The sequence below is a fragment of the Epinephelus fuscoguttatus genome, linkage group LG5 (genome assembly GCF_011397635.1).
Source record: "Epinephelus fuscoguttatus linkage group LG5, E.fuscoguttatus.final_Chr_v1".
Classification (NCBI taxonomy): Eukaryota; Metazoa; Chordata; class Actinopteri; order Perciformes; family Serranidae; genus Epinephelus; species Epinephelus fuscoguttatus.
This window is the reverse complement of record NC_064756.1, coordinates 11,275,354-11,300,032: the sequence shown is the minus strand read 5'-3', so window position 1 is coordinate 11,300,032 and position 24,679 is coordinate 11,275,354. Positions and strand designations below refer to the sequence as shown.

At 41.0% G+C, this 24,679-nt stretch overlaps 1 protein-coding gene across 1 annotated transcript in view; it reads left to right on the top strand.

Moving 5' to 3' along the window:
* The window catches only part of kcnj5 (potassium inwardly rectifying channel subfamily J member 5), a 30,461-nt gene extending 6,759 nt beyond the window's left edge, over window positions 1-23,702 (top strand). Inside the window, exons 2-4 of the mRNA XM_049577435.1 lie at window positions 8,725-8,807; window positions 11,064-11,937; window positions 21,264-23,702. Of these exons, the coding sequence (XP_049433392.1) occupies window positions 8,745-8,807; window positions 11,064-11,937; window positions 21,264-21,649 (1,323 nt within the window). The 5' untranslated portion in view covers window positions 8,725-8,744 and the 3' untranslated portion in view covers window positions 21,650-23,702. The remainder of the gene's footprint in view (window positions 1-8,724; window positions 8,808-11,063; window positions 11,938-21,263) is intronic.
* The last annotated feature ends 977 nt before the right edge of the window (window positions 23,703-24,679 follow it).

Below are 24,679 nucleotides of genomic sequence, written 5' to 3'. Positions count from 1 at the left end.
GGCAGTAACTTATAAAAGGAACATTTAATTGAAGCCGTTTTTCAACCACACTCATGCCATAGAACCACAGCAAAACACACATCACAGATTTTCAGATGTTGAAAATGAACTATGGAAATAAGGAACTTCGGACAGCACTCTGTCAGAAGACTCCACTTGCAAATATCCACATGGGACTGAGCTCGGTGTGTATTTCCAAAGTGCTGTCAGTCACAAAGGGGTCCAGCCTTTTAGACAATTCCTCCAATCACCATGCATACACCGAGCGTCCTCTCCTGCCTACCGCTCCATTAGGCCCCAGGGAAGCTGAGCCTCCCTGGTAGTGACGATTTTGTTGCATTTATCCAATGACCGTCTCACTTTGCTGCATGAAAAAAAACCTGCTCAGCGCTGTCTCATAGGAATGCTTGGAGGCTCCGCGTCCACCGTGCTGACAAGGTTGCGTTTGAAAACTGGTGATTAACAGCTGACATTTGAACATCATAGTCATGATGTGAAACGCATCCTAATGCACGTTTAATGCAATGTAAATTCTTGTTTTAAAATTCAATAGTGCATATTTCGTCTTTGAAATTTTAGGGGAAGTTCAGCCTCCCTTGTTGTCTCAGAGCAATCACCCCTGCCCCAAACATTTGCTTGGTTTGCCTCTCCTGACTGTGCGCCCCTGAATGCAGCTGCCCTCTTTATCTGTATAATCATCAACAGAGGAATAAAACTGGTTCTGTCAGGTCACCTTGCTCTTAGCATCTGTGAGTGTGCTCATCTGCAGCAATGTTTAAACCTTTCAGGTAATTTGGAGGGAATATAATCTCTATAGCAAAACCCACGTGGTTATCAGAGAGACTGTTCATTGTATTACATCACAGATAACATTTCTGACAGCTGTGAAAATACATTCCAGTATATATGTCCAGGTTAACTGGCTCTCCAGAGTCTTAAAAATGGCTTGTGCTCTTATCAGTCAGCAGTGATGTTATGTGGAGTGAAATGGAAGTTTTATAGTGTCTCCTGCTCCTGGCTTAGCCAGTAGGGCTAAACCGGCCTTTATCCGGAGTAATTTTAATAAAGGTGGATCCCTCGTACTATTCATGAGGACTCCTTTGTTACGCATGGCAGACAATGGCAGAGATGTGTCTCCTGTCCAGCTGATAAGCATTCAGGTCAGGCCAGTTTACCTAAGTCCCATTAGCGTATATGCTTATTGTGATACAGGATTCCTTTAGTGTATACACTTGTTAATATCACACACCATACATACAGGCTGACTTGGGAATTGTATAGTTTATTATATGATGAAAAAAAAAACACAACAACAACAGTCTCTTTAATTGGCCAGTATAACAAATGCCCGTAAATATGATTTAGTTACATTAATGCAGACACACTGGCAGCTCAGCTAAATGCACAGTGCAGAGTGATTCATATGGTGCAAGGACAATTTAGCAGCACGTGCGATGCAAATAGAGGACATTCATTATATGCATACACTCCCATTTGAGCATTTGAGAAAAAGTGATGTTGTTTATCACTGCAGTATCAGCTGAAGGACGCAAACACGTTCAGGTCTCCACTACCTCTGGAGGTTCTTTTTTTGACAGGTTTTACATAAGCATCCATGAGCATCCGTCACCCAGGGGAAGCACATCGCTGTAAATCTGCAGCTCATTAACACAGATAGAAGACAGAAATACTGTATGGTTAATAGGGTCTGTTAAGTGACAGCTTGGATTTTTAATATTGTTATTATTATTTGACATTCTTCTTTATTAAAGATATTTTTTTTTTTGTTTTGTTTTTTGCTGTGCACTTTTCCAACACCAGCTTGTAACATCTCCACATCTATTCACACCATGTCATCCACTGTCAGCAAGGGAGGTTTAAGCTCACGACTAAAGCTCACCTTGTCTTAAAATGCACTGAGCACAGAGTGTGTTACTCAGCTGCTTTTCCAAACAGGCTGGTCTGCGGATTTTTACCATGCATGTAGGGTTGTAATCTCATTTCATTCTGACTTGGTATGTGATGACTATAGAGAAGGAGGCTCCTCAAAGGGACAAGCACGGGGACACAGTGAAGCATGTCAGGAATTCCAATCAAGACCATTTGACCTTTGGCTCCTCCAGCATTTGCCATGCACTACCTTGCTCTGCAGCCCCGCCCCACTCTGCTCGCGGCCTCCCATCCTGTCCCCTGTTCCCCTATCCTTTTCAGTGAAGTGAAGCAGAGGATTAATGGACCGCATGCAGGAGAGTGAGATCAAGTTTGATGCAGAGGATTTGTATAAGTGGGTTTGATTTATAAACAATTAACAGATTAGTTTGTTATATTATTGTAAACCCACATATTAAAGAGATTATTACACTCACCTCCACACTTCCCTCTCATTCCGGTTTGTTCTTTTGCTCAGCCACCATTGCCTTCTGGGACAGAGCAGTGGCACAAGGGATCTGGGATCTAAGGCAGTAAATCATATCAAAGGCCTGACACAAACACCTGATAAGACGAAACAGGGTGTTCGGGAGCATGCCCAGCCACCCCACCTCACATACCTCATGTCTCTCTCCTTCAGTCTCTTTCCATCACATCTCTCACTCTGCAGGCCAGTGTGGTTGAAGAGGGTGTTATTTGGCTCTGGTAGGTGTTGGGTTTTAATCCCATCCAAGCTCCACTCAGCAGCATTTTGAAATATTGGCTATCACTTAAAAAAAAAAAAAAAAAAAAGTGGAGAGGTAGATCTGAAACGTGCAGCAACGAAATAGCTATTCTTGTCTCGAACAACTGCACTTTTTTTTCTAAGCGTGTGTGAAAAATCTACTGTAAGAGCGGGATTAAAAGAGGGACAGTAAGAGAGAGAGATGTGTGAGTGTGTGTGTGTGTGTGTGTGTGTGTGTGTGTGTGTGTGTGTGTGTGTGTGTGTGTGTGTGTGTGTAAGAGAGAGAGAGAAAGAGTTGGACATATCATTAGGGAAATTGTTTCTCCAGTGTGAGTCGAATGTCTCAGTGCAGCAGTGTCACTCCAGAGAAGGTCATCCATGAGAAGGACACAACTGGATACACTCAGCTCACTATCGGGCATAATGGGAAAATGGGAGGGAGGGATGGTATGAAGTGTGTGTGTATGTGTGTGTGCACGCATGTGTGTGTTTGCTGGGCCTGGAGCCAAACTAGCTGGGGACGTTTTTAGTCATTTGACCCGCCCGACCTCAAAGTGTCATAAGTGAGCAGAGATAGGGGATGAGGCCATGTTATTTTATGGGCCAATCTTAGCCTGGGACATAATCATGACAGGCCCGGTAACCATGACTCTTTGCTTTCACTCAAGGGTAAGAGTGAGGGAGGGTAGGGAATCAAGGAAATAGAAAGTTCTAGCACATCCATGGCCAAGGAACAGAGCCAGCAGATAAGCTCGAACAACTGTACCAGTGTAGATATCAATCAGATGCAGTGATCTGGTAATTATAGCCGCTGTTTCGATACTTTAAAAGCTCAGTTCTGCTGCAACCTTTGTCTTCCTTTTTTCCTTCCTCTTTAACTCTCCCCTTTTCATTCTTTTTTGCCTGTTTTTCTCTGTCTCTCCCGTGTCAGCACTGTATTTGATGAACCGACAGAAAACTGCAAGCTATGACCTCAAAATGTATGGATGAGTGCCCACCAATAGTTAAATTTGTATTGTAAACGAAGGCATACTGCTGAGTTTGCAACATCTCACTGCCATTTGTAACCCTGTCATGCTCAGCGGCAGAGTTACAACGTAAAAGAGGAGCAGGGAAAATATAAGCACTACTGCCAGGTGACAGTACATAGAAGGGTTACTAATATATATAGAATTCTGCTGATATCTGTTTCCCCTGAAAAGTTAACAAAATAAAGATAGAAAGCAGCATTCTCAGCATTTGCAAAAACAAGCACGTCTGTGCAATTTTCAAACAGGAAACAGTGTTCTTCCACAGGCTAGAAAAGCTAAATTGATTACCTCTTTATAATGGGTATAAAAGGTAATTCACAGAATAAAACTGTTTACAATTATGTTGATCAAGTCAGAATTAGAATTTGGGTAATTAATCCATGGCAGTGGCTTTATTGGAGCAGTGATTAGTATTGATAAAAACCCTCTCTTGGCTCAGCTCCAAGCCAGTCCTTACCTTTCCGGACTCAACGCAGAGCTGACACTACAAGTTTCGGAAGTTCTGAAAATGTAGAGAATTAAATCATGAAGCTAGTTCTGTTCAGCACAACACATGCCCTTGGGGAAAATTATAGAGCTTTCCACAGGTTAGAAGGAAAAGAGCCACATTTTGCTGTGCTCTGTGCAGATTATTGTTTACGGCATGCAGCGTCAGCAAATAAGGAAAATATATGTCATGTGGATATCCCTTAGGAAGCAAGTTCCCTGGTTTACTAGTACCCCTTGGCTTTAAGCACAACAGATGAGTGCTCTTGTTATCAGGACCCAAACACAATTCAGCCTAAGCATCCTGTCACTCTCCCAGTAACAAGATAAATGCTTGTTACCCTCTTAAAGCGCTAAGATAAAACACCCCGCCTGGTATCCATGTTCGAACACCTCTCATTTGGGCTTGTTGAGTCGGCTGCTGCGAACAGACACCGCAATCACAGCCCCGCTGAAAATACACACAGGTCTGGAGTTCACAAATCTCCAGGGAGCCATGTTTAATTCATGAGAGAACCTAAAATGAGTCCGAAAGCGAGACCTTGCAACCCCTTTAATGTATTCAGCAAGGTTTTTCTGAGGCTTTGTGTGTGTGTGTCCCGCGCCTCTGCTGTCCGTCTGTCTGTCTTTCCCCTGCTCAGATGCCTGTCACGTCACTCTGCCCTTTGCTTTGGACCATCAATGTCAACACTTCATTCCTGTGTGGATCTGATTTGTGACGTGGTCCTCTCACTTCTCTGCTCTCGCCTTTGCATTCCCTCTCCTCGCTTGTCAGTGATCAAATAGAGTAACATCAAAGACAGATGACAGAGAAATGTCACATGTTGTTAAGGTCAGGAACCAGTGGCAAAAGTAATTTACCCATGTTCTTTGGCTTGGTTGGTTACAAGGCCCCTGTATATCCCTTGTTCTTTTAGCAAATTAAAAGTAGTTGATTTTCAAACAACACCCAGGGGCTCTATAAGTTAATTGCCTCTTGTGGAGCTCCAAAGGTGTTGTAAGATTGCTGCTAAAATTAGGGTATTATCTGAGGTTCCCCCCACACACTCACACCCCCACTCCCCTCTATAACTACAGCAGTGGCTGTTATTAAATCCCACATCATTCAGGAGACATTGAAAGTGTTCCTTTTCTACTTCTCCCGTCACTTTGGACCTCACATAACAGATGTTTAAAAATACCTGTTTCGGCATACAGCCCAGGAGCAGAGAAATACTCTTTAAAATCACATCACACATAGTGTAGACTGTCAGCACATCACCTAGTCGCTCTGGTAGAGCTAAAAACAACCACAAAGATACTATGTACACTCATTTCATATTAGATTAAATGTAAAATATAAGAAGCAACTGGATTTTCTGTGACAGTAAGTATTTATTTCTCTGTATCTAGTTGATTAAGAAACAATCACTGCCTCTGATCTTAACAGTGGTGTGGCCATGGTGGAGCAGCGTGAAAGCATTGTCTTTGTATATAGAGAGTTGTGTGTGTGTGTGTGTGTGTGTGTGTGTGTGTACATCTGTGTCTACATGTGGGCACATTTAGTTGAAGCAACTGGCGATGTTGGCAATGACAAGCGTGCTCTTTGGGAAAATGACACCGTTTAAAACACTGCAGCTGAGCCTGCTTCATTGTACAGGCAAATTAGCCAACAGTGGACACTGGGTCATCTCCCATGTGATGTTAGCAGCTAATCCTTTACTTGGGTCTTCCAGCAGTGAAAATGCTGCACATTTATTATGCTGTCTTATTATGCCTGTCTACTGGGGGCATACACAGTGCTTGGTTTGTTTGTTTCGTTTTTCCTCTCATGGTTCAACGTGACCTCATCCCTACTCTGCATAATTTGATGCCTGGGCAGACGCGCCTGGCATCACTATAAAGACACTGGTTGAAGCCTTTAGCGTTGTTTATTGATGCAGAAGGAGTTGGCAGCAAGTCACATGAATCATGTGACTCAGAGGGGGTCATTGATTAGGTTAAGGCAGCAACACTACTTGGTTATGATTATGAAAAAAATGTGGTTAGTCACATCAGTCAACTCATGTGACTAAAACTGGCAAAAAAACCTCAGTGGTGACTTTTAGCTTCACACAGGACACAAACACCGTGCTCCTGGTCAAAGTCCTGTGCTTGTTGAACACAGACTTTTGTCCATTGCTTTGAGCGTCTAATATTGACATGTATGGGTTTATATTGGAGTTGGGTGAAAGCCTGGTGTGTCCCATACAGATGCTAAAGGGTGCTTCTAGCATCCTCATAGTGACCTCGAGGACACTGCCCAAGTAGCGTATTTGGAAGCTCTGGGAAAGAGACCAGGCTGCATTGTAATCATGTACTTCACTTGATGAAGGACTGCCAGATGGATCCAGTTCTTCTGGCTTTTAAAATGACTTTTTTTCCCCTCATGTTGAATGAGTTGAACTTCAAGTATGAAACATTTTAACATTTATTTGTTAATATTTTACTCAGTATGGGTGTATTTTTACAGGGTAAGCTGCAAATAGATCTACCTGTCATTATGTTTGTGAAGGTGCTGTGTTCAAGAATACGTCCACCCTGTCTCCCAAAACACAATTGGCTATAACTGATTTATTTAGCTTCCTGGAAGTGCTACTTTTTTGCACCACATAAGTGTCTGTAACACAGTTATAAGTCCCATTTGCGGACAGCTTTAGGCAGAAACTGTCTCACTGTAAATGCTTAAACATTACCCATGAAAAACATCCTTCAGTTGCTACAAGCAGATATTGTATTGCAACTGTGTGTACTGTTGGGAAGGCAAAATAAATATAGTGTGAGACCAGTCTAGTCATGATATCAGTTCTGTGAGGCTGTGCTTAAGCATGGTGGTGCTTTGAGCTAATTGCTTACATTCGTATTCTATATGGCAATGCTAGCATGTTGATGTTAAACAGGTACAATGCTTAGCATGTTCACCATCTGTGTTGCTAACTCAACACGAAGTACAGCTCAGGCTCATAGGATTGCTATTCGTTTTGAGGGTCTGAATCAAAGTGTTAGACAAACGGAAAATTTTGACCTAATAATGGAACTCAAAATTATACAAATGATGATCTACGGAGCATGAGTGTAACAAATTTAATGGCAATTCATACAATAGATTCAGTACAATAGGTGTTCCAGTCTGGTCCACAAAATGTCAACATAATGATGGTGCTAGAGGAAGAGTCATATGATCACCAGAGTCATCTTCAGGGGACTACGAACACCTATAGGATATCTCATGGCAATTCATGTAATAGTTGTCGAGATATTCCAATCTGGACAAAAGTGGAGAGACCAATCGGCTGACTGAGAGATTGTTGTCATGCTGCTAGGCTTGCGGAGGATATTGTTTTATTATGTTGATAAAAAATGCAATCGAGGCAGGCTGATTTATGTGGAACGTTCTCGAGTAACACCACCATTGCTGTGGTGGGAGAATTGAACTGAACACAATTTCACTGATAGTAAAAGCATTAAAGTTGGATTGGTGACACCTGGCAATGGTTCCTTTTGATGGATGAAAATAGAATACACTGTGAATATGGTATATAATCAAATCTTTTGACAGTTCATCACATTATAAATGTAAGAGAGCAGTGTTGTTGCTTGAGCTACCATTTATCTTCAGACCGCGCAGTCTTGCATATGATTAGCATTCAATAGCTCATGATTATTTTTTTTTTTTTTACGTTGATTTTGTGGTAATATGTGAGTGTAAAAGTGGAATTTTATCATGAAAGTATGGTCTCAACACTATAATTTCTCACTGAGCAGAGGCTTGAGAATCTTGCGCTTGATTCTACATGATTCTTGTTAAAATTGTCCAGAAGTAGTTTACAACTGAGATGCCATAGCAATGACAACAGCTTCCACCAACTTCCCTGTGCAGTATATATTATATCTGTATAATAACAACCTTCATGTAGACTGTGCAGACAAAATATTACAACCAATAGCATCAATCAATCAATAACTTTATTTGTCCCCAGTGGGGTAAATGGTTGTGCAACAGTGGGATGGGTACATTTAGCACACACAGGGCACATAATACAACACTAAGACCAAAAAAACATAACTACATAACATTTATAACGTAAATAGAAATGCAAACATTTGACTCTATGGAGGATTTTACCTTTTATAGCTCATAGTTCAAATGGTTCTCCTGGGTTTCTGTGGGCTGTAATCACACTGACCGGCAAATATTGACATATTGATAAATTGGAGCCATTTCAATGGCAGGCAGAAATGAATGTGCCCGGGGGTTACACTATACATCAACACAACATTGTTAGTGAGACGTAATATATGTGTAATTTATATAGCTTAGGGTTGAAAGGTTGAAAGCACTAATGGATAAAGCTTGTGTAAGTGCTCTGTAGCTTTGACCTTTATTCTGTGTTGAAATGTTCATTTTAAAAAATGACGAGTGAATCGATGCTCAGTGTGCTGCTGCAAATGACAACAAAATGCCTTAAATAGTTTCAGAACATGTGTTTTAGAGCCTAAATTCAATTGACTATTGTACTTTCTCGTGTCTTACAGGTGTTGCGCTTCAGCTGAGGATGGCAGGAGACTCTCGAGTCCTCATGGACCACAACATGGAGATAGGAGTCACACCTGCACAGGTAAAATGCACAGCCACTTCCAGTCAAACTCTGTAGTGATCATGAAAGTGTTTCCACAGTGGGGCGAGAAAGCATGACACATGAGAGAGATGATGTGAGAGAAAGAGGCGGCATGGTGATGGCGGCTATAGTAGAGAGAGCAGAGGATGAAGACGAGATGGAAAAGATATAGACTGATTGGTGGGGACAGAGCAGTGTGTGTGAGAATGAAAACCAGACTGATTGCTTTCAAGAATGGGGTACCAAGGAGGATAAAAAGGCTGTTTGATATACAGGAGATATGCTCCACACATACTTCATAGATTGGGTAAGCAGTACAGATTATAGATCAAGGCCCACAAATCAAACCTTTTTCTGTAGTTCACATAAATATATAGCTCAGTTTACTTGCCAGCGGAGATAGAGGGACAAGAAAAGACACCCTAGTCACTCCCAATAACGGATGGTGTAGTTGCACTGGGTATCTGTCCTGATTCCCCAGCTGACTGAAACTTACGCTGCCTACCCAGGCGCAGCCAGAAAGGCTCAATGAGAGAAAACACCCACCACTTACCACTGCCACACAGAGAGAAATAATTAATTTGTTTATCGACCATCACCCCCACAGACCATATTGACTACAAAGGCCAAAGATTGGGTGGCACTGGCGGTGACAGCTTCATCTATCACTCAATTAGCCCCCAAAATAAATGGGCGTATTTTAGCTGTCTTTCCTTTAAAAGCTGTGAAGTAGTGATTAAACACAACTTAAAAAACAACTGTGTACATTAACCGATCATTTCAGTGGAAAGTTTCACTCTTAAAAGAAACAGTGGACTGAAACGGTGTTCCAAATCTATATTTGATCTAATGTCTCTGAGCGTAGTTAGTAATAAGGAAGCCCATTGACATTTGGTGAATGCATCGTCATCAGGCTACTAATTGCAATGCCGGTCAATAAGCATCGTCTTTCAATTCTTCTTTGTCAAAATGTTCCTTAAACTGGGATCACTTCAAATCAATATGTGAAAACTCAATACTGCACATGCAGGCTTGACCGAGTGTGTACACAGGACAACAGTGAAACAGCACCTGGCATCTCCAAGAAAAGCCTCCTGAATAAGCTGTCTGACAGATTTTATTATCCGGGTCTCTGCAATCGAAGGCACTGCAAGGATATTGTAGTGCCTTAGATTATGTCCTTCCCCGGTTCAACTGTGAGAGTGATCGTCTTGGTGATAGAGCAGAAGAGCAGACGGTGTAACAACAATAGGACGTAACTTTTTTTTTTTTTTTCCTGGTGATGTGAGCATGACTCTACAGAGAGATGGGTCCCAGGTGTCCTCTCAGCAGCAAGAAATGCAGAGGGCACGAGAGCTGTTTTCTTGCCTCAACACAACATATTTCCATTAACAACTTGGACTGGAAAGTGTCAGTGTGCTGCCAAAAATGTCCTTGGTCTGTTTGAAAGGTGCTTTGCAACTTTGTCGTCCTGTATTTGTGTCTTTCTGTGTACCAAAAAGAGGGACAAGCAACTGCCCTCTGCAGGACTAGAGTGCTGGGCTGTGTTGCAGTCAGTGTTTTTCAATAACCCTAAATATTCTACAGTATTAGATCCTGCATGTATGTGCATGAAAGCCACTTTCTAGATAAGTGCACTATGTGTGCCCAGGCATATGCCGCTCTTTTTGAGGATGCCATAAGGGTCTGTTGGGGAAGGATTGGAGGATCTGTTCCTATCCAGGCCTGCCAATGTCCCATAGGGTGTGAGGGGAGGGAACACAAGGGACAGGGAGGGAGGCAGGGCACAGCTGTGGAGCCAGATCGCCTCGTTGGAGCTGAGCCAACATAGACAAAGTCCTGGGCGTCCTTGTGTTCTTGTTGTGTCCTTACTCTCTCTTTCTCCCTGTATATGTGTGCATACAGTGACACCTACAATGTCACTGTGGAGCAGCACAGAGCAGTGACTTTATAACGGCTCGTAATTTTATTTGCCTCCCCGCCAGCAGCACAGATCAGTGTGGTTTTTTGGCGAGGCTGAAAGAAAATCTCATTAAAAAGGTTAACACCTACATCCTCCAGTACAAACTCAATACAGCTTTAGAGAAAATATTAATGAAAAGAAATCAAAGTGGCTACTGTAAAATACACCCATGTGGAGAAAAGCTTAAATTGCTGTTCGTCCTCCCTCCTTCTTTCTGTCTTTGCTTGCATGTTTCTCTCACTCTCCTTATTCCCCTCATTTTGCCTCTCTGTCTCTGTTTATTCTCCCTCTAGGTGAAGAAGCTTCCTAAACACTTACGGGAGGCTCAGATCTCAACAGAGCGAACCCACTTGATATCTGACCCAGCGAAGAAGCCACGTCAGCGGTACGTGCAGAAGGATGGCAAGTGCAACGTTCATCACGGAAACGTGCAAGAGACCTACCGATACCTCAGTGACTTGTTCACTACGCTGGTGGACCTACGCTGGCGTCTTAGTCTCTTTATTTTCACCTTGGTCTATGTAGTCAACTGGCTTTTCTTTGGCTTTCTGTGGTGGCTGATAGCGCTCATCCGTGGGGATCTGCTGCATGCCGATGAGGAGGGCTGGACCCCCTGTGTGGAGAACCTCAACAGTTTTGTGTCAGCCTTCCTCTTCTCAATTGAAACAGAGACCACCATTGGGTACGGTTATCGCGTAATCACAGAGAAATGCCCTGAGGGTATCATACTGCTTTTGGTGCAGGCCATCTTGGGTTCCATTGTTAACGCCATGATGGTGGGCTGCATGTTTGTCAAGATCTCACAGCCAAAGAACCGCGCCGAGACTCTCATGTTCTCGCACAATGCTGTCATATCGGTGCGAGACAACAAGATGTGCCTGATGTTTCGGGTGGGGGACCTGAGGAACTCTCACATCGTGGAAGCATCGATCAGGGCAAAGCTGATCCGCTCGCAGCAGACCAAGGAGGGGGAGTTCATCCCACTCAACCAGACTGACATCAACATTGGCTTTGACACAGGAGACGACCGGCTGTTCCTGGTGTCGCCGCTTATCATCTCTCATGAGATCAATGAGAAGAGCCCTTTCTGGGAGATGACACTGGCACAGATGGAGAAGGAAGAGTTTGAGATCGTGGTTATCCTCGAGGGCATGGTGGAGGCCACAGGTATGAAGCGTTGGGGGGGATGATGAAGGGACAGGGTAAAGAGACAGATCGAGGTGGAATGGCAGGACAGATGGGTGATGGGTGGATGGATAGGGAGAGACAGAGATTGATGAAATGTTGGACGCAGGAAGGGAGCTGAGTGGGAGGGATGGGAAGATGGATAAGTGGATGGAAAGAGAGAAGAGGCTCACGTGGAAAGATGAATTGCTTAAAAGGAGGGGCAGGAGTGAGTACCTGTAAGTGGGGCAGATTGCAAAAGATAATATTGTAATGGATGGAAAGAAAGAGAGACTAACATACTAACAGATCATACACTCACTAAGTGAGACATAAATAATATTAATGCATTTCACTTCAGAGTCAGTACAACTTTTAATGTGGATTTTATTATTTCAATGATTTCATATCAGCTGAAAAATGTTTTTGAGGAAGGTGACAATGTTTCTTTCATTACCTCTACAACTGCAGTTTGAATTTACACACATTTTAAAGTATTTGTAACTTCAGCTGACGCACTGAAAGCTGATCACACCACAGCTGCCCTACAAATGTTTCTCTGTAGTCACTGCAGCCCGCATTTCCACTGTTGCTACTTCAAGGTGACGTCTCTGATATTGTTTATTTCAAAATGAATGAAGTGTAGCTACCCACACTGCTGGTCTGTGTTTTGGGTAAAGGCCAAGCAGTCCTGAAAAGCGCTCCAGGCTAGTTACATTAAGGAGGCAGACATCACCAGGTGTTTCTGTAAAGTTCCACAAAGCTCTTGTTTCCCGGCATGAGGCTGTATTCAAAGCTGCAGAGGAAAATGCAGCATCTTCAACTCAGCAATCAAAATGAGATAACAGCAGACGTCCATGTGTCACACAAAGGCATTTTCAAAAACACTCAATTTATGATATTCAAAGCTAGTGTTTTGTCATTTTTAGAAAAGCCTTGTATAGAACATCAAACTGCTTGTCATTCATAATTATAATGAGGTGGATACAGGAACCTTTACAGCATGATGGACCACAGCTAGCTGTTAATATGCTGTTCTCATGTGTTTTCTGTGGGGTACTGGCTAAATCAAGTATTGTTTATATGCCCAAGCTGCATTGTTTACTGGCTTTTGTTCAAAGATGGATTACAATCCACTCATTTTAAATACAATGTATTATACATGCTACCAATTTACTTCATTGGTTATCACCATACTTTGTATCAGTAAATGAAACACAGGTTGATTAAGAGCATTTAGTCTTGTGCAACAATTGTCTTTTTAAAAAGTCGGACAAACCCCCAAGCTCCCTAATGCGATCAGGCATGGCTTTGCATGCATCTGAACATTTCTGCTGTATTTCATTTTTTATTTCTTTATTTTTTTAATTTATTTTTCCTCTAAAGCACCAGTAGTCATCATGCTTCCTGCTCACGCTGCTGGATACTTGACTCAGGCATTAAATCACCTTTCGCTTCACCGGCTGAGACGATGGCATCATGCAGAGGCTATGTTGTCATCGTCCTTCACTGCTAGGCAATGGACCAATCTTCCCCTCCCCCCACTTTCTTGCCCTGTTAACCTTAATGAGACTTGTTAAGCAGGTAATAGAGCGTAAGCCGGGGAGTTAAAGGACAGCTCAATTACAGTTGTTTTAACCCTTTTCTAAGCTTTTGCCATCGTAACAGTTGTGTTCAAATTTTTCTGTCATCTTTAACTATACTTGTATAATACAGTATTGCACCTGACACTGAGAAGTAGGGATAGTGCTAACAACAAATACAAGACCCCAAACTACTATATTTCACTATAAATTTGAATGCTGAAGTGAAATAAGAAACTTGCTATTTTCAAAGTCATGAATCTGCTGTCACTGTTGTTATGTGTCAATTAATGGATGGCCAATGCTGTGGTCTGCTTCAAGTCTGATCCAAAAGTAAAGTATATTTAGATTTTAAAATTTCAGAGGTAGTGCCAGGGCAGAAATACAGTACAAACATTGTTTACTCTTTCCTTCTTTTTTTTTAATTATTTTTTTTTATTGGATAATAAACATTTATGGCTCAGATCATGCAAGTAATTATCTCATAAACTCAACCGAACTAAGAAAGATTAAAATCAGCATCTGATGATGTCCAGGAATTGGGAAGGCTTTTAAAAAAAAACAAAAAAAACCTCATTATTAAACAGAATATTTGCCGCATCATGATTTGGATGCTCCACAGAGTTTGGAAGTGACAGATGAGTGGGCGGTGAAATGGCTTCATTTTAATGGCTGGCCATCACTTGTTTTCTCTGTTGACATCCAGCCTGTGGTTTTAAGCATAATTGTGAGTCAGGCTCTGGAAATCAACAACAACATTTGTTTCTCAGGCACTCCCACAACGTTCAGGATTAAAAAGTAAAACAAGTTGATGAGTTGCTAAAGAACAATCTGCCCTCCTACTTGGGGACACAGCTTAATTGCACTTATGAAAATATATAAAATAGATTAAATGTACAGTATACTGAGTTACATTTTCTGTTAACGAATGCACAACATTTGCAAAATGTCAAAATACTATTAAGGTATGTAATTAAAGTTCATATCCATAATGTTTTAATATATATCATATTTATAATCTGTATCATTAAACACAATTTATGTGCAAAAAAAGCATGTTCACTTTTCCAAGGGCTCGGTCATGCACATATTGTGCTGTGCATGTAATTTGCAACAGAGAAAATATTACATTACATTTTCATGTGCTGTAGTGCCACATGTCTATTTCTTCCACACAGCAATAAATTTATATCCATCTGAACATTTTATTTTATTACTAATTTCCTTAAATCTGCCATTTATCACTTCTACTTCCTTTTATTTAACGCATATATGTAAGTATAATCTCAAAAAACAAGTATAAATACAAGAATAACAAATAATGGAAAGCTACAATTTATTCATATTTGCAGTTTGCTGCCCAGTGGCCCAGTCTTTTTAATTAAAAACAAAATGCCATCAGTGAATGCACACTGTTTAAACATTTCAAAAGTGGTAAGGCATTTCCCTAGATGTAAAATGTGTTATTCATTTGTGGACACTTAAGCAGCAACCAAGCTGTATTCTCTGTTATCACAGTTGTCTACAAATAGCCGAGGGATGCCTCGACTCAAGATGATAATGCACCTTACTGTATATGTATATATTTAATATCTAGTCTTTGCTGTAGAGCCCTTTCACAAAACCACCAATTTAACTAATTGTTTGGTGGCTTTTGAGATGTTGTTCTATTAAATGAAGTGGCTTTATATATTTTTTTAATAAAACATGATGATGCTGCAGTTTATTGTATAATCTCTGGTACTTGTTCTGCTGAGCCGGAGGCCCAGTCATGTGCGTCACTGTTGCCGACAACAAACCTTGTTTTCATTATTGAAGGGTCTCTGAAGATAGCAGGTTTATGGCTGCTTTGTTTCCCGTTTCCTTTCTTGTAAATTATTTATACAGAAAATAATGCTTGCTCTATGCTGTCATGCAAGATTAATAGGGAACTAATTTGTTTCGACACCAATAATGTTGAGGTAGAAAAAAAAATAAAGATAAACTCTAACTGCTGATAATCTGTGACCAATATTTTTTTTCCTTTTTGTTAGTTATTTAGTTATATACAATACAAACACACTATTAATGATGCAAAGCAATAACAAAATGGCCTTGGTCACAGTTTAAATCTCCCAAGTCAGGTTCTCTGGTTCCAGTATGACATGTTCTACCCACTGGCAAGGAAAATAGTGCAGTGGTAGTTTGGAGCTGGAAACGTTAATGTGTGCCACCTAGAGCCAATAATAGCTTCTGCAATGATGGCACCTCCACGCAATGTGTTTTATTGCTTTAGTTGTGTTTGTTTGATTCTGCCAGCTGCTGTTTATATGCTAGGTTTCTTAATTAACAAATTATGGAAAGCGTTGCAAAGTGTTAAATGGGAGGGGAGTGGAGGTAGATGGGTCAAAAAGTCTTGGACTTTTATGTGGGAGCCTGTTACTCACTTTCTTTGTGAATGTTGAGCCAAACCATGATGCTTTTGTTGCCTAAACCCAACCAATTGCACATGTTTTACCTATGTTGTGAGTTTTTTTGTTAAAAGACTGTATGCATGTAACAAGCAGAAACTGTACATTTCCTGTGAAAGCGGAGGTGTTTTCTGAAATGACAAAGCATGTAAGAACAGATGTAGGAGGATCCCTCGTACATCATATTTAGATGTGAAAGCCCACTGAAAAAGTGGCCATATTTGAATAGTTGGAATAAGAAAGCGTTGGTTGTTCCTAACCAGATTTCACTTGTCTAAAGAAAGAAACAAGTGTAAATTCACAATAGCTGCAACCAACTACCTCACAAACACTTGTCTCTGGTACAATGACAACCGGGTCATGAGTTATAAAAGGGAATGTGGCAAAAAAAAAAAAAAAAAAAGTGTGTGTATATGTCCATATCTCTTGTTTGTGTATATCTCCCCTTCTCCCACTTTCCATGAATTTTTTTTTGGATCAAGTGAACAACCAATGAACAGGACAGGACGTGGGAGCATTAACAGAAAGCCTTGCACCTCAAAGCATAAGGGCAACCACTAAAAAGCAACAAACAAGACACATGCACAAGACCTTGACATTACTTTGCTCTCTAACTGAGCTCCTGTTGTGTTCTCTCACATTACTGTACTTTCTTATGAATCTTTCTTTTTCTTTTGATATAAAACACATCTCTGATCCAAAACAAATGGACAGCAACATGTTGAGTACAATAAAAAAGTTGAGAAATTAAAGTTGACATATTATATATGCTCTGACCTTGTCACTGCCTGGATTTGTTTAGGTAAACACAGCAGACATTTTGGGAGTTACGATAAAAGCGTTCCCCGCAGGGAGACTTGGTCTGCAGGTGGATGCTGGGATGGAGGTCATAAGCCATAATGACGTGCTACATGAGAAGCGGCAGCGGTTACACCTGCAAGGACGTTCTGATGTATCAACATGGATTAAACAAGGGTGTAATTAACAACATGAGTGATGCTCCTTTTCCATGTTGGTGTGCCAGGAAGCCAGCATCCACAATACTCAGAAACTGACACACCTAAATTGAAAGCAGCCATTATTTAAATTATTAATGCACCTGTGTTTGATAAGTCAGTCTGTTGAGAGACAGGTCTGCTGGTTACAGAGTGATGACCTCATTATTTCCGCTTCTTCAGGCATGCATCATTTACACTGAAAGTTCATGCTGGTGCTTTTGCGTGCTTTATCCTGTTTACTATATTTGAGTTGAAAAGAGTTCTGGCTGCTCTCATTGCTTAGATGAAGCTAATCTGTGTGTGGTTTACATGCTGTGGTAATCCCACAGCTTTTGAAAAGCAAGAAGCTAACAAACTCACATGTTCCCTCTCAACACACCCTTGTGTTGAGGTACGCTGTACTTCCAAAGTTTAAAAAATGAAAAGAAACACAGGACAAAATCAAGGAGGCTGCTCTGTGTCTGCATGGCAGTGCGATGTGTTAATGTGCCGGTATGAAGACGTGTACATTAAAAAAATACCTAAGGCTTGGCTGCCAAGCATCAGTGGATTCACAAGCTGCGTTTTTCAGAAAATGAGAGCCATAAAATTGCGCAAGCACACACGGCTGTCATGACAAGAATAATGTGAATTCTGTTACCTCTTTTATTACAATGGCTGCTGCTCATCTGCCAAATGTCAAGTCTTGAAGCACATGAACACATCACAGCACAAGTGTCTCCTACGCACCCTGCAGCACTCTTTTTCCACCAATGTATAAAACATAAAAATGGTTGTTTTTTTACAAAAGATGCAAGAGGAAAAAAAACAATCCACTTCTTTGGAGCCAAGTGCTAAGCAGTACAGGAAGCACATTACCATATATGCTACTGTTGGTGGTGAAAAATGGAAAGTGTGTCATCAAATGTGGACAGTCTGTAGTATTCCCATGACCTTAGTTGCATTAGAAGAATGTGTGTGTGTGTGTGTGTGGGCTGGCACTTTTTTGTTGTTGTTTGTATTTCTGAATAATCTAATCCCTCAGGAAGTACTATTCTTAAGTGTTTTTTTTTCATAATCACAACCATCAATACTATACCAATGCATCAGCAAAATACTGTAGCAGTGTCTGTGAAAAGTCTCAGTCATCCTGGTTATACAACATCTTGTATCGAGTTGAAGGCACCTGGACTTTTCAGCTGGGACAAACCTTAATAAAATGACATAACTGGGTGCTTTTAAATGCTAATAGGACAAGACACTAATAGATATTCACAACACAACTTAATGTATTTGGACTCCAAAGTCTTAGCTAAACTAAGAATTTAAAACCAGCACATCAAACAACATGCCAACACCCTTAATAGGCACTATAGAAAATCCTTCTCATAGGGACTGAAAGACGCTATATCGTCTTTGAAGATCCCGTCACAGAAATAACAAACATTTCACAAGTTAAATGTGGAAACTAGGCCACTCATATCCAGAGGGAAAGCTGAAGAAAAGGTGCAAAAGCCCCTCCTACTGTGACATTAGACACCATATCAATTTGGCATCTACATCTATTTTAGAGCACTTGCTTGATGTTAGTGGTGATGTTATGCATTTGCAGAGACAGAGCATTATGTAACTCAACAGCTGGGCGAGCCAAGCATCTATGGTGAGTTGGATGTTGCCAGTTTAAAGTGATACACCACCCAATATCTGTCGTCCTCAGCTCTTGACAGGTTGCTATAGAGTACTGTGACTGTGCTTAGCTTATGATCACTTTAACAGCTTGTTAGTCAAACTTGATACATCTGTGTGACCTGGTGCTCGTCTTATGAAAGCAGAAAGCAGTGAGTGAGAAATGGAAAAAGAAGTTGAGTGCTTCAAAAACTGTGTTTCCAAAAAGCTGATTTGTATGCACATTTTGACGCAACGCATTAGTAAAACTGTATGGAAACCGCAGTTCCTTAATTGCATGCAAAAGTTTTACCTAGGTTAGGTTTATGCAAGTAAAGTTACTGTGGTAAGATTTAGGAAAAGAAACATGGTGATGACGTACCTGAAAGTTAGTAAAAGTTCAGTCACAATTCACACAGTTGCAGACACTGGTCTCCTGGGCAAAAGTCCTGTGATTTGTGACCCATCCAATGCCCCAGCCTGCCTCCTTATGGGGACTGCTTCCCTCTTTACTCCTGTCAGCACATTGGACACATGATGACATTCTTACCAAATATATGAGTTATATACAAGTTATTGGCTCGTGATTACACAACCTGGTTTCACTCCTAAGTTGTCAAAAACTGGTGCTTGGGCAGTTTGCGGTGTCAGGCACTGACTTTTAATGTCAGCATGATCGGCGGCCGGTTGCCGTTCTAGTTGAGTGGCATTTGGCTGCATCAGGGGAAAAGCAACAGGACAAGAACCAAAGTTAAGGTGGCAAAAGTCCAAGTAGGGTGGGTGGGAGAGGTGGTGGATGGGTCCAACAACCATGGACTTTCACCCGGGAGAGGGGTGTTTGCGTCCTGTAAGATTCTAAAGCCAACCCTGTTCTTTTTTCCTGAACCTAACCACATGTTTTTGTTGCCCAAACCCAACCATGTGTGTTTGTTGTTGGAAGAAAAAAAAACATCACTTTGCACTGTTGAAGTAGTGCGTTTACTTTGAAATCGACTGTATGTAATCGATACATTTCCTGTTAAAACAGAAGTGTACTTTGAAAGAAGACAATGCATGTAACAGGTAGAACTTGACATGGTGTCCCAGAACGTCAACAACCAACACCCTTGTACCTTTCACGTTGTATCCCGAAGTGGAAGGTCCATGACCAAACGCTGATATATGACAAGGTTGGAGTGAGAATGTGTTGGCTACTCACATGACTGATCAGCTGTTTTCTCTGTCAGCATCTTCCCATGCATCAGAATCATTGTCTTCATCTCCAGGCAGCATGAAGCACAGCCAATATTAGTTGACATTAGAGAACAATTATAACTTGTCCAGTAGAAACAACGCTCCTCCATTTGGGTTGGATTGCCAAGGTGACTTGTTTTGTTCCCAGTTTGCAGCCTGGTCTTCTTCTACTTTGTTAATTGGCAGATTACAGCCATGCGCAAAGCCTATGCCGCCAACTTCTGACCAATCGATGTTTTGCAGGGCCTAGTTTCTCTGCTCCATACCACTTGATGGAAACGTGTCTAATTCGCATTTCTTTTTGCAGCATTTCAGAAGTTCACTTGAACTCCCTTGCCAATAAAATGGAACAGCTATAGTTCTGAATGACGTTTCTAATTGAGAGTGTGTAGGGCTAGTTAAATTCTGGCTCTGTGTTGCACATGTAGTGTTGTCAGTCTCCGTTTCTTCCCCACCTTTCTTCTTCTTTCTTTACAATCCAGGCAGGCATTTGTACAAGCATTAAAGGGCAGCATACACATGTTTTTTTTTAATAAATATTCATTTTACATGTCATTTATGCTAATGGAGAATACACAAGGGAGAAGAGAGTGGCTAGCTTGCTAATAACTAATTAGAATGCCTCTTGGTACCGCTAAAACTAAGATTCATACATTACAATAACAAAGGGCTCTCTCTGTTGTGATTAATCGTGTGTTTTGCAATTCCTGTTTTGGTATTTATTTCTTATGTGTGATATTTTCACAGCCATTAGCTATATTGCTAACTGTTTGCAGCTCAGTTTTTTCCATGATTTTACAGCTATGGTTCAAATACAAAAAACTAAACAAATAAATAGCAACACATTTCCAAATACAGATGTGCAATGTGTCAGAATTCACATGTGCCATGACCAACATGAGCAATACAGTGAGTAATATTTAAATTCCTTCAGTAAAGCTACATATTTAATTAAAATTACCAGAGGCCAAGTCTTTCTCTCTTTCCATTTCCAAAGCAAGTGCAAAACTGGGCTACCAAATGTGCTATTTTTTTTTCTGACATGCTTATTGGCAAAAACACACCTCAGAAAATAAATATTGACACGTTTTACCCCTGTGTTTGAATTCTGCATATACTATATCAGCCAAGTAGCTCATACTTTCCAAACAAACTAAACCTTTCTATTTAGATCAGCTGTGTTTCCAACATTATTGGCTTCACAAACACGCTGGAGGTCTAGGAAAAAAAAAGTACTGTGCAGGTCTTGGCCCTGTGTGTGTACAGATCCTGTATAATTATGAATAATTTACTGATCCTGTCTTTCTTTCTCCTTACACCTCTCCACCTCTCCATCTGTGTGTCTGTGTGTGTATGTTTACCTGTCCACACTGATTTGGCGTGTGCATGTGGACACGTATGCCCATCCATGTCCGTGACAGGGATGACATGTCAGGCACGAAGTTCCTACCTGGACACAGAGGTGCTTTGGGGCTACCGCTTCACACCGGTTCTTTCTCTGGAGAAGGGCTTCTACGAGGTAGACTACAACAACTTCCATGATGTCTACGAGACCAACACCCCCACTTGCAGTGCCAAGGAGCTAGCTGCTAAGCTTCGGGAAGGGCCACTATTGCCTCAGCTTTCCATCCTCAGCCCTGAGCCCAAAATGCATACTTTTGACCCTCTGAACCGCCTGTCTGAAGGGAACCCGCTCAGCCCGGATGACGATAAGGAGGAGAGAGATTCAGGGGGTGACAGAGGAGAGACAAATGGCTCAGCTGCTGCTTTGGAGGATCTGCCCCTTGCTGATGGACTGCCGGACTGATGTGACTAATAACCCAGGATGGACTGGACAAGAGGACAGGACAATATAAAGCTTCATTTAGTCAATGGCCAGCTTGTTTCTTTGCAATGCTTGGAGATACAAGACATCCTCATGCAATACTCCTCTACTAGTGTCAATCTATAGTATAGATTGGTTTTGTAGACACGTAAGTACACATACACAGACACACACTTACAGTATCTATATCTACACTTAAAGGTTGGTGGTTCAGATTGTCTTTTTATAATCGTAACGACCACTTACTGCTGTAACGGCTCAAGTTGTATAATGTAAACTTGAGCTGAAACTGGTAGCCATGACAGAGTACCATGGGCTTATTATGGATACTCCAATATTCTCATTTTAGAGTGTGTTGATTCAGCTTCATTTGAACAGAGTATCAGTCTCATAATTCAGCTAATGTGTCCAACAGCAGCTTCTGAATAGTTACAGAACTTTGTTATTGATGATTTTTTTTCTTTAAACGTGGGAGATTATAATTTCCTTTCTCTGTCAATGTTGTTCTTATTCTATGTCCCACGCCCAGTTCACCCAGGAGGAAATGTATAAGGCTTCTAGTTTGCATAGGCAAAGTAGGAAATTGTTCTAAAAAAGGCAATGTGCACTGGCAACCATTATCCAAATTTGTTTTCTTTGTTCGCACCGTCCTCATGGTTGTACTGTCGTAAATACCCACATTGTGTGTGTGTCTGGTCGTCTCCCCAACGTACCAGGAGCCTTGACCCAAAAGAAACCAGCTAGTACCTCATTTTATACTCATTTTCAGGGTTTGAAATCAACAATAAGAGCTAGTCAAATGCTGGTAAATAAAAAAAAACTGTATGCTAACTGATTATTTTAAGATCTTCTTGACTGGTTAAAGATTTGCAGTAACTAAAACATGAATTCATGAACATGAATTCCAAGTCTTTTTCTTGGTAAGTAAAGCACAATTTCCCATGAGGTGACTCCACACTGACCCGCACCGTACGCCCCACCCCCCACATAATGGCTGATGTATGTCAGTCCTAGTTATAAGTGACATTCAAATGTAGTTTCAAATATTTATATTATATGAGACATCTATGCTGAACTGCTATTTGAAATGTTTTTGATTCTTATACACCACACACATGAATATTTCAAGCGCTCCACAAGCAAAATGAAATACTCAGTGTATCCTTTTATGTTTGTTTTGTTGGTGTTTTAAATATTAAAAAAGACATCAAACCTTGGTGTTTTTTTCAGCTACATAAAAGTTGAGTCTACTGAAGGTAAGAGCAGGTTTTCTGTCTAATCTTACGAGTTCAATATCTGGCCAGCTCATCACTGGCAATATTTGCCATCTTTGTAGTTATTTCCTCTGAACTTTTCACCTTAGTTCACGTCATGATTTGAAGTCTTCTTTGTCCACAAACACACACACACACACACACACACACACACACACACACACACACACACACACACACGCACACGCTTGGTTCAATCTGCACTTTGGCCCTGCTCCACAATCCACCCCTGGGTCTTTTGCTTGATATAGTTTACGGCCCTTGTGACGACTGTTTTGGAAGCCGACACTTGTCCTGTGAGAGCCATAGCCTAAAGTATTTTTTGACTTTTCTTTGAAAGGACACATGTCAGAGCTTGCATGCATGAATCAACCCCCTATGCGTCCCATTGCTGAGTAAGTTTAATATGGTAAGAAATACAGGGTATTTTCTAGGCATGCAAATTATGAGATTTCTACAATATATTATCAGATTACGCATTAATATTAAATTATTATTTATGGAAAGAAAAATTCCTAAAACTTTAAAATCTCCCACTCTCCAATTTAATGTTAAATTGTTATTTTTATTTGATTTGATTTTTTTTTTTTTTTTTTATAACAGAAGCTTGTCCAATCAATGTATTTATTTTCACTGTGACATTTTAGCATCTTACTATGTACTCCATTTGCTAAACGATACGTTTGTCATTAGCGAGAGATCATCTTTCATTGCTGGAATGTCATCTGTTGTCTGTGTGTTGTCATGGGAATAAACATAATATGGCCTAAAGAACAACATGTTCCTGTTAGATAATGTGTGCATGCATGAGCGAGTGGACGAGATTGTGTGAGTCTGTAATTATTTTGCACATAACTTTGCAACTGACGATTTGAGAGTACCTAAATTTACCACGCGTGACGCTGCACTCCATCAGCTGTAATGTGACAAAATGATAATTTTAACCCGTGGCTCAGAGTAAAAACAACTGTGTCTAACATGCAAGATACCTGAAAACTGGATTAGTTGTGTATTAAATCATGAAAAGGAGACTATTATCGGCACTGAACAATCTTGTCTTGTACTGACGCTTGAGGCTAAAATGTTTCATGCACACAAGGGGAACAAACACGAGGGATAACATCAGGAAGTTTGTCGCCTCATTTCCGTGTCTAAATTTGAATTTATCAATTAAAATTATACAGCAGCAAAGGATACATCTCAGTAGCAACCCAAACCTTCCCTGTGCTAAACCCTGAAATCTAACAATAGCTGTCCAAGCCTTTAAAGCCACATAACCAATGGTTTCACGTGGATTAACATGATTGCAGCTGCTGGAGTCCTCAGGACCTTAACAGCATCCCTGAGTCAGCTTTGTGTGTTAGGGGACTGCTATTACACAGACACACGCACACACACAGGAAGACACAATCACAGAAAACAGCCGGCAGACTGATTAAGAAGGCCACCACAGCTATTAACTAGCAACAGAGAAAACGCTGCAGAAGTCACAGGGGTAATCACATTTATCCAGCGTCTACAGAGTACAACCAGTCCGAAAATGAAACACGATGTTACATTTGGTGGGCAGTGTGTCATAGGAAATCACTGAATCACAGCAATGTGCTGTCAAGGCTATTCTTGTCCAAGCTATTAAATTTGGGGAGCGGGATCGTCAGCAAGCTGACAGTCCCTGATTCAAATCTGAATAATGTACGATGATGAATATAATGCATCCAATGAATGGTGCATTGAAATA